The sequence below is a fragment of the Neopelma chrysocephalum genome, unplaced genomic scaffold (genome assembly GCF_003984885.1).
Source record: "Neopelma chrysocephalum unplaced genomic scaffold, ASM398488v2 Primary Assembly neopelma1_74, whole genome shotgun sequence".
Classification (NCBI taxonomy): Eukaryota; Metazoa; Chordata; class Aves; order Passeriformes; family Pipridae; genus Neopelma; species Neopelma chrysocephalum.
Window position 1 is genome coordinate 5,274,238 of NW_020897735.1, and position 19,290 is coordinate 5,293,527.

Below are 19,290 nucleotides of genomic sequence, written 5' to 3' on the forward strand. Positions count from 1 at the left end.
ATAATTTAATCTGAGGCAAATTACCAAACAAACATCAATTAAATTACGTGCTAGACTACAAGAGAAAGTTCTCCCACACACTTTTCAGGTTTGCAGAGTCAATAGAGCAGCACATGGAGTCATCCGGGCTGCTCACTCAAGGATACTTGACATTCTTCACAGGACACTTCATCTGAAGAGAAAGAGGTAAATTTAACTCCATCACACTAACCAAACATTCCCACAAGAACAGAGAGATCACACGTCACCAAGCCTTGTAAAACAGAAGAAATCAGCATTTCCTACCCTATAAACGACACTCGTGAAAATCAGAGAACTGGAGTTTTATAACACCATTATCTCTCTCATCCATCAATTTTAGCTGCCCAAGCACCTGAGCGGAGAACATTTGAAGCAAGTTTCAGCAGCAGCAAAGGCTCCCCAGATCTAACAGCAACCCTGTTGTGCTAAGTGCTGCCTGTACTCCAACAGATCCAAAACTGGGAGCAGCTCACAGAAGTCAGAGACACGTGGGGAACCACAGCCCAGCGAGTGAGACACGGTGGTTTGGTTTGCTGGCCGTCCCACAAGGATGCTCAGTGTGGCCACACTCCCAGCCCCAACAGACAAAGCTCAAGTTCAGTGTGCTGACCACGCTGTGCCAGCCAAGACAACCTAAAATTACAGTTTCTAGAAAGTAGGGCAGCTGCTGACTGTCCAAACCTTCTGGCCTGGCTCCCTCCACAGCCTCTGGCCTCTCAAAGTCAAACAGACAGAATATTTTATGGAAATAAGTCAACAATTATACTCTCTTTTGACCAATATGACTTGGAAAAAAACACAAGCATCAGGAATAAATGGCACTTCACCATACTAAGCAAGAGCAGCTTCCTCTGATCCTTTAAGTGAGGACTGCTTCCCTCAGCAAGGATATTCTGCTCCTGAGCTGGACAGGCGAGTCCAGCTGAGCAAAGGAGGTCATCTGGTTTTCTTGTGACAGCAATCTCAAGTCCTTGAGTTCCAAAAAAAAAAAAAAAACCCATGTGAATATTTTGTAAGTCATGCTATAACAATGATGGTACCATGACATATATTTCAAGCCTTCACGACGCATGAAGAAACACACATCTTTACAATCCCAATGGGAATCACAGCAGTAAAGAATCTCCTTTATATCCAGTTTTTAGACACAGTTGTGAAGAAAAGCACTACACAATTTAAACCAGTACTTATTGGAGCCAAGATTAAAAACCACACGTATGTCACACCAGTCTGACCACTTGCTTCTGCCCATCCCATATTCACCTAAATCCAGGATCACTGAAACAAGGGACAGCACTGAACGTTTGATTTCAGTTTTTTAAAATTTCATTCCATGCAGCTGCAACAGCCTTTTATTCAATTCCCAGTTTTGAACAGTGAACCAGTTCATAAACCTTGGATGGATGTTATTACCTGCAGCAGGTAATATCATTTGCATTCCCCATCTAGGCAGCTCTCATTAAAGTGTTTGGGTTCAATCTCGAAATAAAAGCATCTATTTTAAGACCTTGAAAATAGACTTCTAAAGTTTTCAACTTTTTTGTACTTTTAAAAAGTGATTTATATCCCTCTCCAACAACTGCCAGGCAGAATATGGGTTTTGGGGGAGGAGGGTGTTGGCTCACTACAAAAGACAAAAAAAAAAGAAAAATGGTTTTGTTCATATCAGTTCTACTCTGGCACTTAAATACTAACTTACAAACTCAAAATGAAACCGAAAATACACATAAAATCAGGTTGACTGCATCCAGCCTCATTAAAACCACTTTATGTTAGTTTACCTAACTGCAAAGGCAAATATTTTTTCAATATAAATCCTTGACTCTCCATTGAGATTAAACACATATCAAAACATGCAATAAATGTATCCACTGGCATCTAGATGAAAGCACTAATACGAGGGTCATATAATGAGCTATAAAGGAAAACCTAGAGCACAATTCAACTCCAAGACAACTAATACCACCAGAAAAAGCTCTTACTAACTTTGCTAAAGCCCAGGACGCACAACCTTTTTCAAACACAGGATCTCCAAATTCTTTATAAAGCTGGTAAGGCTACGGCAAGCAGACAAGAATTTAAAACTCTCTTTTAAGGAGTTTAGAGCCAACAAAGCTCCTGGTATTTTAGTGCCATTGCAGGCTCTTGTAACACTGCAGGCATTTAGAAGCACTAGCAAATTAATATGCTGCACCAACTCATTTGGTGAACAATCTCATTCAGACCTTAAGCTGCTTGTCCTGTGTTCTGAATGTGTTGGCAGGCTGAAAAAATCTGAGGCGCCGCAGATATTTCCTGAAAGGGTGCTACAGTTTTTCAAGTGCAAAGCCACTTGCTGGACTTTGGACTGATTACTGGGACAGTAATAAAAAGAATTCTTGTGTCTCAAAGACAAACAAAACCAAGACCACCACACCACATGCAGTGTGATGTTATTAGTCAAAGGACTAACACAAACCATGGTTAAACGTTATTAAAATCTTCGTAACGGAGAGATCTTGGTTAAGTTTGGGTCACCGTGGTGACACAGCGTGTTTTAGAGGAATATTTCGTAATTCATTGCTTTATTAAGACTATGGCATAGACAAGTGTGCTGCACACAGAGCACATGGGGTGGAATTTTGTGTCTGAAACTAGAGATATGTGATCCTGATTTCCCCTTTCCTCACGTTCCTGCAAGATCAAGTGGAAGGCTACCACACCACCAACAACAAATAAACAGAGGGAATGCTTACATTACAGCCTGCTACTTGTGTTTTCCTAACACAGCAATAACAAACCATGAAGTATAAAAAGAGGATGGCAAAGCAGAGTGCTGCTCTGCTCTACCACTGTCGTGGGAAGAAATTTAACAAGTGTTTGCCCAGAAAGTAATGGATTCCCCAACTCTGCAGGTCTGTGTGGAATAAACCTTGCCCACAGATTGTACAGAAATCAATTACAAATTCACTTCTCTAAAGGAAGAATGATTCTGCCTTTAACATCAGCAGCTGATAACACAACAATAATAACAAATACAGTTCACAGATGAAAATACTGCAGCAAACAGCTCAAGAGAGCTGACTGACATCTCACAAGAAAACCATAAATTTAGGTCAGCTCGTCACTGCTCTGCTCAGCAGAGGAACAGGAAACAGTGTGATGTGCAGAATAAGATGTCGGTCACTTGGGCTCACTGTTTCCTGCAGTAAGAGAGAAATTACAGCCCACTTTCAAAATTACTTTAGCACACTTGCTTCAACTGGATGAGCCTGCAAGGTGGAGACGAGCTCGTTCCATTCAGGAAACAATCTCCCCTTCTGGGAGCATCCAGAGGATTCACAGAGCAATGGCCTCCACAGAGAGATGAAGTTGCTTCTACATTATCTTTGAGCAAGACCATGTAGGGCACCTCATAATTCCATTTTTAAGGAGTAATTCACTCCTTAAATGAAAAGAAAACACACACATTCCATCCTCCCTTTATCAGGGATGTGTGAATATCACCCACGCACAACTTCAGAAGTCTAGACCGGGAGAGTTTTAAGCAGATACCATTAAATATTGATGTTGTATTTCATTTTTTTGCATGATTATTTATTTGAAGGGAATTAATTAGCACACTGAAAAAAACAATTCTTTGAAATGTGCCTGTCATACACACAGACTTTTCATAGCATCCAGGGAACACTATAATTCTAGTGCAATTTATTTTGGGTGTCTATCAGCATACTATATTGATTTGCAATGTAAGGAGATACAATAAAATTGATGATCTCTATTTTACTTTTAAGTTTGTCCCAGAGCACAGTAACTATTAAGTAGTTACAATTTCACAACACATAAGAACTTTCATAACAAATGTGGGCACATGAGAAATTACTATGTTTTAGCCCAGATCAGAAGAGTCATGAGATGGGAGAGGTTTGAGAGCTGTGTGTAATTTCTACATCCTTGTGTGACTTGTGCTCCATCCTTCCAATCTTGCTTGTCTTTAATTCAGACCACAAAATTTGCAAGATGGGCCATCAGTGCCTGGACTGTGCAGTACCTACGGAGCACAAGGAGGGTGGGATCTCCAGCAACAAATGATGACAATCACCTCAAGGTTCATAAAATAAACAAAAATTTAAATTAAAAAAAGAAAAAGTGGGACTTCTGGGACAGTGCAATACTTTAAGCAACGCACTTATTAAATGAAAGCCCAAGTACTACAAGGATTGGCATTATGTAAATGACACTGAGGCATTCCTCAGAAGTCTTTCTAGATGCACTTCCAATTCATTTACTACTGGAATAAAATAGTATTAGACAATATCTTCCAAAGTGGAAGATATTAAGGGGCAAGTTCTTATGTTTGTGGAAGAGATGTCTGGCTTTGGATATTACAGTTCATCAGAGCAAATGCAACTGGGAAAACTCATCACCTCAAAACACTTTCCCCCCCCCCCCAAGTCCTGCCATTTTATTAAATTACCAAGTCACTATCAGCAAATCTCCTCCCAGTGCTCTGGGTCTCTCAGAGTAAGTTATTTGCTGGTTTTATGGCACAAGTGACCTACACGACACAGTCCCTTGTTCAACATGACACTTCCTGACTCAAGAGGTTATCACACTGCACTTCAGTCAGCATCTCTGGAAACAAATGTTGCAAATCCTAAAGTACTTGGTGATGTGAGTAAATCTCATGAGTAATGCAAGAGAGGCAAAAACAAACTGTTTTTAAGAATAAATAATCTACTCACGGGAAGAGGACGCAGCGGGGGGGACAGTGGAAAATAACGTGATGTTAAAAAAAAAAACAACAACAAAACGCTGCAGAATATCAGAAAAGAGAAGATTTACTTTACCAGAGCTCAAGACTAAGGGTGTAAGGCTTCTGTATGCATTGGAGAAGAATTTCTTATTGGGACATATTGCAACAAATGCTTCAGAAAAATACGTGCCTGCCATGAGACCAAAGGTTCTGAACATCACCCTGCCTTGCACAGGCATTGAAGCAAACACAGTGACAGATGTTCAGGGAGCAGAGTCAGCATTACTAAACTAAGCACTGTGATCTAAATGTCTTATTAACCTCAAAAAAAAAGCCCAAGATCATAATGCAGAGAGATGCAGTGGATGCATAAACAAAAAGCCCACGGCTTCTGCTCTTATCTGCACTGGAATCACTCAAATCACACATAAAGGGCTCAAGAACACAGTTCAGTCTTATAAAACGTGTTTTAGTTGAACAATGGTACAAAATACAAGTAATTTTTAAAATAAGATACATTAATAATGATAAATAGTTTAAGCAACATTTTACACCAGTGCAAGTGCTTTGCCAGACAAAGCTTATCCTAAGGGCTTCATATTAGAAGTGATAGTGGTGGCAAGGTAAAAACAAATCTCAAGAGTTTATCCCTTCTCTAAAATTAAAAGACTGTACGTTAAGCAAAAATAATAAATTTAACTACAGATAAAAATCCCTAAAGCTTTTCATATATTTACTTTCTTGTCATCTTTGTAATTCTATTCCATTGCACTTTTCGGTCTAAGCTGAAGAAAATGACATTGTTTGCAAACTTCAAATCAAATATTTTGAAACACAGACATTAAGATAACAGTGTCTCATTTGTACAACAGTAATTAACATTTTATCTTGGGACATGAAGATAAAAAGAATAGTCCTCGTTTTATTTTGTTTCTAACAGGAATGCAAAATACAGGATAAATATCTTCCAAATCTGGACTTAAATACAATTCTTAGGTAAACGGAACTGCCTTAGAGACAAAAGGAACAATGAAAATAAACCTTCAGAATGGTCACGCTCCAAAACATTTACCCAGGAAGCAATGGCAAGAAATAAGAGCATCTCCCATACCCAAAATGACTCAGTCACTACTGTGAGCATCCACAAGAGCATCACGAGCAATGCAGAGCTGTCACACAGATCAAACCTCCCTACAGGACCTGTGACACACGGGAGAGGAAACACCCACAGCTGACAGGTGACTCCTGCAGCAGTGCCAGGCCACCACTGCCACAGCACCACCAGGGATCCCCAAAGCTCATGGTGGACCTGGAGACTCCAATGTCAGCACTCAGCTGCTCCTTCTGACAGAAGTTTTACCAGTCCCTTGATCTGTATCAACTCCCATTATTAAAAATAACAATGTGCCGGCCTTCCTCTTCTCCCCTTTTCCCCTCTCCCTCATATCTAGGCTTTGCTTACTCCAGCTTTCATCCATTATGAGGCTGCAGCTCTGTCTCTTGGATTAAAGAGCACTCAAACACACAAGAAATGCTTCTGTTTGAAGAACAAACAGGAACCTCCTGTCCAACCTTTGACTTGGATGGATCTGAGCTACTGATCTTCACACAGCAACTGGAGCTTCTGGGCTCAGTTCCCTGAACGTCCCATGACTCCCCAACTATTTTATAATGCAGGGATAGACCAGTTGCTTCTTGAGCAGTTGAATCATCTAAAAAATATGAAAGAGGATATTGACTTGAATCTATTAGATGTTTTTATCTGCCAAGCAGGGAAAGCAAGTTTGGCCTCTGAACCAGGCTGATTCAGAGAGGGGAAGAGGAAAACAAATGTGTGTTTACCTTCGTACACAGAGGGAAGGGAGAGAAAGAAAGAATTTCTCACGAATTGACAAGAACATCCCCTCCCACAGCAAGGACAACAAGGTCATTCAGTGCTCTACAGCTGTTCCAATGACAATACCTTCCACTTAAAATAGTTTTTGGAAGCTACAACTCTGGTCCAAAGGTTGACTCGAAACTGCTCCCAGCCAAGGAAGAGAAAAATAAAGGGTTTGTTTGTGTTTTATTTAAATCCTGAAGTTTAAATGCATCTCCCCAAATAACAGAGTTTTGGCTGCTAATTCATGGCTCAGACTGGTGGACCATGAGCCACCAGGACCAATGAAGTTTGTGTTATGGTAGAGCATCTCTGAAGCCAGAGGTCTAAGATGACCCCACCTGCTAATTTCCATCTTGGACATTCAGAATGCCTTCAGCAACATGATTTAACAAAGAGTCACCCTAAAACATTCCAGCTTTGCTGAAGTCCTCAGGCCTTCTGGATATACATGTAAAGGATTCCAGTATTCTGGAAAAAGAAAATTACTTAGTTGCTTACCTGACTTGGGCTGCAGAGTGAGATGGACCAAGACAAAGTGGCTGAGAACTAAGAGTGAGACTGAAGAGGCATCATCTGGTCTACCTCACTTTTATTTTCTGAGTACTTCTGTACATCCATAACAATTAGTAAGTACATCCAACAAGGCTACTGACACATTATAGTTAATTCTTGCTTGTGAGCACTTAATGTACAGACTGAAGCTCAGTCATCATGCTTCATTCCTCTTCCAAGGTAATGAAAGTAAAAGAGACGTAAAATTCCAGAAAAACTGAATGCAACCGTGACATTTTTATCCCCAAGAAATTCATGCAACATTGTGGACTCTGCAAATGCACACAAGTAAACACAATCTTAACATTTTGCAAAATTAATACAATATGCATAAGAACCCATATTTCCTCAGTCGTGAGTGTTGTTAAAAAAAATTGTGCATTTCCTGGCTTTAAGATGCCTAATTCCACTAATTTAATATTTGTGACCATATCTATTTTTGGAACATCTATGGAACACATACACAAAGGAGAGAATTCTAAATACAATGCCATGAATAGAGCTATAGTTCATGCATCTTTTCTTCCCTAAGAGAATCTGAGCTTTAAGCACTGCACCACACAAAGCAAATGTATTACAGCCCCTTTTTTAAGGGTGATTTGTGCCTGTGGCTTTTGTTTCCCTGTTACTTTTGGGTTCATCTTCTGATTATTTTCAAAATTCTCCTGTTCAGGAAAGCCTCTTGAAGTGCATTAGGGCTTACACACTTGTCCCAGACTGTTTAATTTAGCCCTAATACCTTGAGGAAGCTTCAGGATGGATTGTTGCTGTTCCGATTAAGGAATCAATCCCACCCCCTGTGGAGAAGGTTGGATGGATGCCTTGCCCCCAGAGGGAAATCAACGCTGCTTCACTGACCAGCAACTCCCAAACACCACCTATGCCCATGGATCATGAATAAAGAAAAAAAGCACTTAATTCTTACATTCTAATTGCAAAAGGGTTCTGAATTTCCATTATTTAGACATTTTTTACTAGTTCAACTCTGCAAGTGTGGATTCCAGCTTTTGACTCCTCTGTCACTATTCCATTTTTTTCTGGTTCCCAGGGATTAACCCACAAGCAAAACCACAGAAGATGACTACACTGAGCCACCAACAGATTCAACATTCAATACAAATGCCTATAATTGTATGCATGGAACCCATAAATATCATGTAAAATGTCTTCTGACCTTTGTGTGAATGGAGTGCACTACTTTGTCATGCTGTTCCCAACCATCAAGCACTTCAACTCAGCTGCTAATAACCAAGTGAAATATTTATATTTGTATTGTTTAGCTCAGCAAAGGCTTTTGTTAGTGGAACAATTCAACACACTCCCTCAACCATTAAATGCTGGCATTATGATACACCAGCTTTCTGTTCAAAACTAAGTATTCTCAAAGAGTGACAACTATGCAGACCCAGTCTCCAAAGATGCCTAAATTAGGTGCATGTGTTTCACAATACCACATTTCTTGTAAAAATGTTCGTCTTCCAACAATTACAGCTTTCCTATTTCAAGATAGCTTCATGTCAATCATACTGAACCTCTGGAAAAAGAGCTTTCAGCAATTTCATACATAATACAGGTATAAGGATGATGCAGACAAGAATCAGAGCAAGAGCCACAATGCAGAAATGAAAAAGCAGCCCACATTTATCTGGAAGAGGAGGTGGGGAGATGCTCACAGTTCATATTGTGCTTTACCAGGCACGGATGCACCCTGCCACCCTTCCAGGGCAGTTTTCTGGGCTACTCCACTGCACCTCAGAAAGCCACATACACCCACACATCCAGATAAAACTTCATTTTATCTTTAAATAGAGCTGGAAACTAGCTAGCCCCCCTATTCCAAAAATAAGGCTGTAAATCCCCAGGGCACTGATTTAAATAGGAACCGAGTCACACATGTCATGTGAGATGCATTCTCACCACCTAAAGAGTCAGCTGGTTCACTTTTAGGTTCCAGGTAAAGCATTCAACAGTAACCTGTGAGTGCTGGATCCCTTGGGAGGATGGAGCAGATCAGCTGTTGGTGTCTTTGAGCAAACCAGCAAAGAAACCCCCTAACCAATATAGACACTGCAGAAATGTTTGCTTAGGAGGGGGTTTTTTGCACACCAAAAACTGAAGCAAAGCTGTGCTACACAGTTTTTGAGCTTTTGCATGTTAAGTTATGAACACATGCCAACAGCATCCTCTGTGAAACCCAGATGTTTCACAACTCCAAAGACTTGTAAGGAAATAAAGGCTCTTGACCAGCACATACAACTCTTTTCTCTCACCCTTTATTTTTAGGCTTTTCCAGTGACTACACATGAGCAAAAGGATCTCAGACTGTTATATTTGGGAGAGACAGACAAGATGGGTGAAAAAATATTTATGTAGGGTTCTATCACAGCTCTCCCAGTTCATCCATTGCCAGTTTTTCTTTTACTACAGCAAAATCTTAGTTACACACTCTTAATTAATGCTACTCCTGTAAGACCCACATTTGACAGATCAACGTCCCTCAAGAGCACAAGAAATATTTCCCTTCCCCATTTAACTTTTGTTTGAGAAAACACACTTCCATTCACTCACTGCTTCATGCCAATCATTTTTCTTCTTTTTGTAAATACAAGATAAAAGTGTTAAAGCATTTATCTCTGCATAAGAGAGCATAATGCAGAGTGAAAAAATATTATCTAAACATATTTTAGGCTTATTTGCTAAACAATTCCTCAAGGCTTTCTGCACAGAACGAGTGGATGAAAAACAGCAGTGCACACACTTCTGGATAAAGCTCTCATTTGGGGATGTGGTCAAATATTCCTCCACAGTGAGTAAAGATGCAGAACAAAACCACAGAAATCAACGTACACACATTGAAACCAGTACGTCAACTCTACTTAAATGTTACATGGAAAAAGCCACATAAAACAGCAATGCTACACAGCCAAGCAGGTAAAAGAGGACTGCTGGGTCTATTCATTACTTTTCTGCTTTGCTTCTTATCTAATCTTCATCCTTTGCTCCATGCTTCTTCCTTCCCCTTGTACACCCACTATACTTTCTCCTGATCCCATCAAACTCTTGACTTGTCGTTCCTAATGCACTAATCCCATTGCATGGCCTGTCTGACAGCGAGTCACAATCCCACCCGTCCTGCCCAGAGCCCAACCCTGCTCTCCCTACAAGCTCTTTATCCAAGCTGTTTCCTTGTTACTGACTGGTTCCTTGTTTTCTTTGTTTAAACTCATTTTCTCCTCCTGAGCTCATTTCTGCTGCTTCCTTTGCTCAGTTCGCCCTGGTTCTCTCCCTGTCAGAATTGCCAGCTTCAATTACCTCTCCTCAAATGACCCCATCTCCATCATTCTTGGCACTTCAATCACAGGAGCAGTTCCTAGACAAGCAGATCCAACTGTCTGTAACCAGATCTTAGGATGATCTCTACTCTTTCTTCCCCACCTTCAGTCTCCTGAATCAGGCAGTTTCCTCTCTGACCACAGCACTTCACTCACCCTCGGGTGAGTGTAACAAGAGAAGAACCAGTCTGCAAGAACAGAAGAACCGGTTTGCTACCATTAAGAAAGTATACAGGTGGTCAGGAGGACCTTTAGCATGACTTGGTGCAGCCATGCTCTCCATCCCCTCTCCCTCCCAGCTGTCTCTCTGCTTTCTTCCACTATTCTTCCGTAACACAGATCCCACTCTTCCAGGGCCATCCTCCAGCCGGCTTCTTCCTCTGCCAACAAAGGAGCCTGAGAGCAGGAGAGGCTGCCCAGCTCCACCCTGGCCTTGGGCAGCCATGGCATGGGATGTCTGGCTGCTCTCCTGCAAGGACCAGACTGAGCCATCTTCAATTATTCCATGGGTGACCTCATCACCTTGTCCCACAAAAACCCCTCCGAGGCCAAAACGTAGCCAGCGCCCATGAAGACTTTGTCAATAACATCTTCTCTGAGCACATGAAAAGTGGTATTTTCTAAAGACTTACAGTTGGGAATATTTTCTCAAGAACAGCACCCTGTTCAACAGCTTTTGTCTGCCAAAACCTTGCACCAGTGAATGGGAGCACAGCAGCTTTCCAAAACCCAAGAGGCATCGTGTTTAGCATGTGCAATATGCTGGCCCTGGTAACAACTGAATAATCCTGACTAATCTGAAACACAAAAACCAAGAGGTGGGTGCAGAAAGGAGAAAACTGAAGCCTAAGCACACTAATGTGGAAAAAAATGTAAGCAGCAGAAAACAGATGACTTGAACAGAAAGTGTTAAATACCTTCTCAATAAGAAGAGCTCCCAGCTCAGAGGCTGAGACAGAGAAAACTGTCCAAGGCACCCAATAAGCAATTTCTTGGTGTTAATTGGAACAAAATCTCCAGGAGTGCCTTTAGGAAAAGCATATTCTCAGGATCTCTGCAAGATGATCCTTCTCCTGTCACATAGGTAGTACTCCTTCATCTGCACATCCACAGGTTCAGCGCAAGGAAAGTAAAATGTTTGAACTATGAAATGAATAATTTATGAGAGAAATCGTACCTGCTGTTCCCAGGGGAGTAAGTCTAAACACTACAAACTACCCTTCCCCTTCAGACACGTGAATGGTGCCAGCAGCACTCGTGCCTGCCCCACTGCAAGGGCAGAACAGAAGGAATTGCTTTATAAAAACTCTTTAGGTACCAAATAGAAGCACTTGAAAAACACCCAACAAGAGATGGCCAAGTGACACATGTTTAATGGAAGAAATCTATTTTATTTCAGCTACAGCAAGAATAATCCACGATGGGATTTCCTCAGGATTAAGGACTATCTGGGTGACTTGGTAGCTCACTGGGGACCATCCTTCTAAACCAGGCATTAGTTCCCAAGTGACTCCATTTTAAGCGTTATTGCTTTACTGGGTTTCAGAAGGCAGCTGGGGGATTGTTGTTGTTCTTCTGGGTGTTTTCCCAATTAGGTTGACTCTTCCTCCAATAAATTAAGGACAACATTGCAACAGAACTGCTTCTTTACGTGCTTTACAACATGATCTGCTTCAGTGATCAGCAATGAACACCAGGCAAGCAGCATTTCATTCTTGCACTTCAACTCAGCTGTAAATAATGTAGAAACCCCCATCTCCCATATTTTCAAATTTTATATGGAAAAAGAACCATCTTATTTAATTATGCCAACAAACCATTCTTAATAAATTGAACCAAAAGAAAATATTGACCACGTTAATAAATTTGTCGCCAAACAACAAGGAGACAAGACAATCACATTAAATTCCAAAGGGATCCAAACTGTTCCACCACACCTGCTTTAGAAAGAGTAAAAGCATCATATCCTGTACATACACATAACATATATAGTACTTTTCCACTGTTTTGTATTTTAGAGCCATTGATTGAGCAGAATAACAAAGACAGTGATATGCTAAGAAAGAACAGTGTTTTAACTGTCACCAACTTACTGTTTAAAGCAAAAAATTAACAGAAAGGCAATGTTTCTAGAGGCGGAAGGAGGAAGAAAAGTTTCATTTGAAGTGTATGATTATATTGAAGGGGGAAGTTATTTTAAAATATTTACAAAAACATTAAGGAAACTCAACAAAGCACTGGATTTTGACGGCTGGATTGGATTCAATGTATAACCAATCTCAGTAACATTATTTCAAACAGGATGAAAGTGAATTTCCAAAAATTCATTAGCAGGTTACCTGTCCAGCAATCAAAGCAATAATGAGGAGCAGGTTATTAAGTTACAGTGGTTCCTACTCTTCATGTGGAATTCGGCTTTTGAAATTCTGCTTTAAAAGAATGTTTTACAGCTTTTGAAATTCTGCTGTAAAAGAATGTTTCACAACATGAGTAACACTAATGAGCTGCAAGGAGTCCAGAAAAACATCGTCTCATGTTTGACTGCCTCCCCATATGGTTCGAGGAAGCGGGGGATCTCGAGCAGCCACAATACGACTGGGAAGAGCCTGTGGCTGAAAGGGAAAACGTATTCTGCAGCCTTGACTCACGCTGAAATCCCCCATTTTTTAATGAATAGGTAGGAAATACAAGAACAGGATGGTGGCAATATTGTAGAAATCCTCTTTCTTAAAGCAAAGCAGAATTGTAAACGAAATTACTCACACGTTCATATATTTAAGACCCAGCAACTCCTTTAGGTACCAGAAGAGAGTCTTTCTACTCCTGCTGCCTGCAGGTACTAAGGGACCTCACACATAACCCCATTCTCCAACCAACCAGCTCCTGCGAGTAGCAGGGGAGCCCCCACACCACACATCATCCTAAAGTTTAAAAATTATCTCTTTTTAAACTCACAAAAAGGACTGTGATGGCAATAACTTTACTGTGCACAGAAAAAGAGGCTGCAGCAGCCTGAAATCTCACCCTGTGCTGGGCAAACACACGAAGGTGTGAGCTGCACAATGCAGATACCGTGTAATGATTCAGCTTCTGTAAACTATTCCTCACTCCCTAATCTGCATATACTTACTCACCACTTAAAACAGTGAGTGAGCGACTGTGAAATAAGGAGATATTAATGTCAGACAGTTTTGCTACCTCAAAATTGTCCAAGTAACTATACAGAACACCAAACCAATACTATATAAGTAATAAAAAGTGTATTTTGCTTTGAAGTGCTCATCTCCAGCACTCTGTGTACAACTGTTACTGAGAGCTTTAGGATAACCAAGCGAAAATTATAAATATGATGCATTTATTACTGACCTCAGCCTGTTTTCTTCCTGTCTCTCACTGTATTTGCTTTTAGGTTGCCTTTCTGTGTGAGCATTTTTTTTTGAGTGAAATTTCAGACGCTTTGAAATACACAAAAGTATTAACTAAACAGAAACCAAGATTTTGTGAAACACAAAGAAAAAAGGGTCAGGGATACACAGCTCTGCCTCTAGGAGTTGTCTGAACGACTGTCAAATAAGTTGCAACAATTCACAGCCAATTTACAACAAAATACACGTTTCAGAAAAGCATTTGCCATCACCACAGGAGAAGATTGTCTGAGCTGCCAACAATTCATCCACCCACCTGTGAGGGTTCGGCCTATAATGGAAACTCTCAGCTCATCAGAGTTAACCTGTGACTTATCATGCAAGACTAAATACTCGTGTCCTTCTCCCATCAGGCACCATCTCCTTTTCCTTTCGGTGTTGGAGACTAACAGTTAACACCCAAAATCGAAGAATTGGGGGGTGGGGGCTGTAGGAGGTGTGAGAATGGGATGGGTGGGATGACACACACACCGTTTCTATTGTATGCAATCAACTAGTGGTGCATACAATAAAACTAGATGTTGGCTCGAGAACCAATACATCAAACCTAGATCCAGCTCCACAGATCCTCTTAGAAAGGACAAGCTGAGAAAAACAAGGCCTTCGTTTAAGATCACATTTGACTACTGTGCCCAGACAGCACTACTGTGTAATGTCACCAAGGTCAAAGCCACCCAGGTGCTCCAGACTGTTCCCAAATGTGAGTCACCACCATATGCAACAGCCATACATTGCAAATACTACGGAAGAACAATGCTGCATTCAAGCAAATTGCAGAAATGCAAGATTACAGCTGTTTAAACACAAGTCCTGCTGATGAAATAGAGACGCGAGTCCTGAGAGAGGAAACAATTCAGCAGCTACAGAGAGCAAGTGGGGCCTTCAGGTTCTCAGAGTTGCACCTATGTGGAATGAACTTTAAAAGGCAAAAACAATCATATCCACAATCCATGTTTTTGCATACTAAAGCATACTGGAACTCTACAAGCAAAAGGTGTGGTCCCCAAAGTATCGGTTCCGTGAGGAGTTGGCCCAAAGAGCCCCTTTGCATGAGGGGAGCAAATTAAGTCCTTTGCAAATACTGAATATCTACCTTCTCACAGGCTGAAAGGACAGTGGCAGCTGTTAGCAGCCACCCAGCTTTCACAAAGGTCAAAGAAAATTTTGATTAAATCACCTTCCTCCCAAAGCTTTTTTTTAAACTTTACACTGAATGTGGAAAAAAAACCCCAACAACAAACCCACAGCATGTGCACCTCTGAAACATTCATACTGAAACATTCATAACAAAATGGTAAAACTTTCCACATTTAACCCCTTGGCCACTTGCACTTGCCATGCTTTGACAGTATTCAGAAAAGGCAGAGTTTTTCCTGGACCATTTAACCACAGATTTGCACAGAGCTCCCCCAAAACTCATCATCAACAAGGTTCATTCCCTTCAATATTCTAACCATGAAGCCACAGCCTTCTCCACTCAGAAGACAAGCACCCAAGTGCCAAGGTTAGTTTCAGCTCAGTTTGCAAAGTAATTCCACTTGTTTTAAGGGCTTCATACCACCCAAAAGGGCACTGGTGGGAAGTGTGGCACACACTATTATTTTACTGGCTAAAGCACCCTTCACAATACTCTGTGTGCCATGCTCCATGTTCTTTCCCACCAGCAAAGAGAGAAAAAAGGGTGAAGGAGATCCAAATATGCTTTTACAGCCAGTTGACCCCAAAGTGTAGTTACTGAAGGTACAAGTCAGGTCTGCATACTGGTATATATAATCCTTACTTACCATTTACATTAAAAATCGTTATTATTTAAATTAGTATTTAGAAAACATTGACAATTTCAAGAATCAGACATGAAATAAGTATGTACTATACCCTCCTATTTGTTAGCCCTTTAATGCACTCTTCAATCAGGGTGAAAAATAAAACAGTTCAGAGCTATTTTATCCTTCACCCATCGCTTCCTCCTCAGCTCCTGAATGTCTGAAGTAACAGGCAGAAAGAATTCTGCAGGGCTTGGGTGGATGGACAAACTGCACAGAGCAGCCCTGCACACAGGGAACTCACACAGGGTTACAGGAGACCTTCAGGTTCTGTTCTGTAACACTGGATTGCTGGGAGGCCCCAAATGATCTCATTATCCCAAGCATTCCACCTCATACAGGATATAAATGCTGCGTTAGTACCTCTAATAATTCTGGTTACGGGTCCATTTACACTCACAGGGACAATCTCGAGATGTAACTCAAAGTCCAGAATGGAGTGAAATATCAAGAGGAACTTTGCAATAGGATTTGCAACCCAGAGGCAGAGAGATACATTCACATCACAGGCTAAAAGCCTGTTTTGGGAATAACTTCCACATTGCCAAAGGGATTTTATTGCTTCTGAAGTATGAGGCTTTCTGCAACCAGCTTTTTTCCCCCTGCAGGAACGAACAGAAATTCTACATAACTCCATGCACATTAGCGTCCTACATGCTCTAAAAAGCAAGCTCGATTTTACTTCTCCTTTGCTCCATTTAAAGAGGTGAATCACGAACACACAACCAGTCTGGTAGATCAGAGATAGAGGGTGCAAGTCAAGCCTGAGCAAACATCGCTGATCTTTCTAGCAAATTTCTAAACGACAGTTGAAAACCCTTGTTATTGCCTCAACTTCCAGTCCTTCAATCCATGTACCAGTCACATGTAGAACAGGAATTTGCTGCTTACAACACCTGCTCCTAAAAACCCATTCCGTGGCTACTTAAAACAAAGACTAAGTTCTGAGGTAAATGGAAATTTAATTTTGTTTAAAAACAACATGCCATGATCAACAGAAGAAGGTGGCATATATTAAATACAGGTTGTTTGTGTGGTTTCCTTTGCCCGTGAAATGGAGAATGCAGAGTGAGAAATCACTGTTTTGGCCTAAATACCCAGAGCACTGGAAACCGGCAGTGTTTTCAAAGCTCTGCCCAATTTAAAAGGGACCAACTCCTGCCAAATTTGTATCTAGATTAATTGAATCCGTTGTTCCAACCCTTTTCCTCAGTAACCTGCTACACTTCTCAAAGTGCTACACTGAAGACACGAGGCATGATACTTTGATGCTGATTAAGCCAATTTCACAAACAAAATTTTCAGAGGAAAAAATGTTACAAAAACAGTTTGTAACTGCTGCAGAAGACAAATATATGACTGTGTGCACACACCTGCAAATATTGCATAAACAAAAACAACTATTTATAAACACTACTCTCTACTGCTGCTCTTGTGCACAAACAAATCAGTATCACTTGGAAACTTTGAAGAATGGGAAAAAAAATAAAGTTCCTTTTGAGAATTCAGGATTTATTTTCCGATGTCAAAATTGTTATTTTGCCTCTAATCACACTCAAACTATTTCATGCCCTCCCAAAGCATCTAAGATGTAGAAAAAGGAGGTAACTGCAGATTTTCCCAGAAACATTCCCATGCAGCAGAGCTGTTTATGTAGTGATGAATCAATATAGCATCACTACACTATTTCAGCAGTATGTATCACCTTTCTTTCTATGACATATAAAAACATACCACAATAACCTCTCCCAGTCAGCATTTGCTCCCTAATTTACTGTCTAGTTCTAACCAGATTTGGCTACAACATGACTCCAATGTCACAGCAAAACGGGATGCTGAACTGCCTTCCAGAACGGGCTAGGAATGCATCCAGGAAGGACAGCAATTAGCACGTCTAAAATAACCATTTCTACACAGAGACAGTTTAAAAGCTCAGATACGGTTTCATCTCAACTCGCACCGGTTACCAGCCACAAACAGATGATTACAGGAGCGAATCCTGCAGTGCTTTGCAATCCAGATGACCCTCTGCCACTCATTCTTGACTCCTCCATTCAAAACACCGTTTCCGTTTTCCTCTTCCCCCTCCTCCCGAGCACAGATTTGTCCCGAGATGTTTCGTGTCCCACCATTAAGGGGACAGCCCGGTGCCCAGCCTCCCGTGCCCGGGTACCAGCCCTCCCAGAACCAGCAGGTTCGCTCCATGCTCCACCATCAAACATGGCTGCACCATGTCCTCTTTGTGATTGAATATGTGTAACAGCTCTTCTGCCTTCCCACACTTCTTTTATCTGCCCTCCCTTCTTTCCTCCGATTAGCAAGGGACCATTTCAAATCGCTATTACCCGCTTCTCCTTCCTTTTAACAGTTTGATATTTTCCATTAACGCTCCACCGGCAAACCAAATGCATTTCTACTTTCCAGGTTCTCTTCAAAAACATCAAGGAGCTTCATACACCGAAACCCTCCGCACCTTCAGAACCCGCTTATTTACACCCAACACAAAAGTCTTCTCGCAAAAACCTCCGTCCGCGGCAGAGAAGCCCCCCAAGAGCAGCGGCAGGAAATTTTATCATCTGGCTTTTCTTCCCTGCAGCTCCCTCTCCTGAAACCGGACCCCCTGTTACAGATCCACCTCGGAGCCTCCCGCAGCAGCCACACACAAAACCCACCCCGGGGCGAGCCTCCCTCCGCTCCGCACCCGCCGCCGCTTTTTTGTGCTGGGGAGCTTTTTATTATTATTATTATAATTATTAAATTTCTCCAGTAATAAATAAATAAATAAAACTCCCCGAATCCCCGCCGGGATTTTTCCCTGCGGTGGCCGCACGTAAAACTTCGCGGAGCGGGGCGGGAGCGCCGGGAGGGCGCAGCGCTGGGCACAGACCCGTGTCCCCGCACCGGCCCCGCACGGACCGTTATGAGCCGGGGGCGGCAGCGCAGCCGCGCTCCCCCCGCACTCAACTCACTCACCCACAGCTCCGTGCCCCAGCTCATGGCTCCGCCGGGGGAGGGGTCTCGCCGTGCCCTGGCTGCGCTTCCTCGCCGTTCGGAGGGGCCGTGCGGGGCGGGACGGGCGCTGCTCTCACCGCCGCTCCCGCCTCATCGCGCCGCAAAATGGCCCGAGCGGCGCCGCGCGGGGCGGGCGGGGGGGGGCGAGTGACAGCTCGGGCGCTGCGCAGGCGCGGCCCCGCCTCGGGCGGCGGAATCCACTCGGTGACTCCCAGAGCACGCCGGGCTGAGGGACCCGCAAGGATCGCCCGGTCCAGCCCTCAGCCCCCCACAGGGCCACCCCAAAGAGTCGCGCCCTGTGCCCCAGAGCGCCGTCCAAAAATGCTTTTTGAGCTCTGTCCGCCTTGGTGCTGTGAGCCTGTTCCAGCTCCCGACCACCCTCTGGGGGAAGAATGGCTTTCTAATATCCAGCCTAAACCTCCCCTGACACAACTTGAGGCCGTTCCCTCGGCTCCTGTCACTGGTCGCCACACAGCAGGGATCAGTGCCTGCCCTTTCTCTTCCCCTC

The 19,290-nt window shown here is 42.4% G+C and overlaps 1 protein-coding gene across 1 annotated transcript in view; it reads right to left on the reverse strand.

Moving 5' to 3' along the window:
• Positions 1 to 18,902, reverse strand: part of FNBP1 (formin binding protein 1) — a 98,325-nt gene extending 79,423 nt beyond the window's left edge. The window contains exon 1 of the mRNA XM_027688060.1: positions 18,744 to 18,902. Coding sequence (XP_027543861.1) covers positions 18,744 to 18,767 — 24 coding nt within the window. The 5' untranslated portion in view covers positions 18,768 to 18,902. The remainder of the gene's footprint in view (positions 1 to 18,743) is intronic.
• Positions 18,903 to 19,290: the final 388 nt, after the last annotated feature.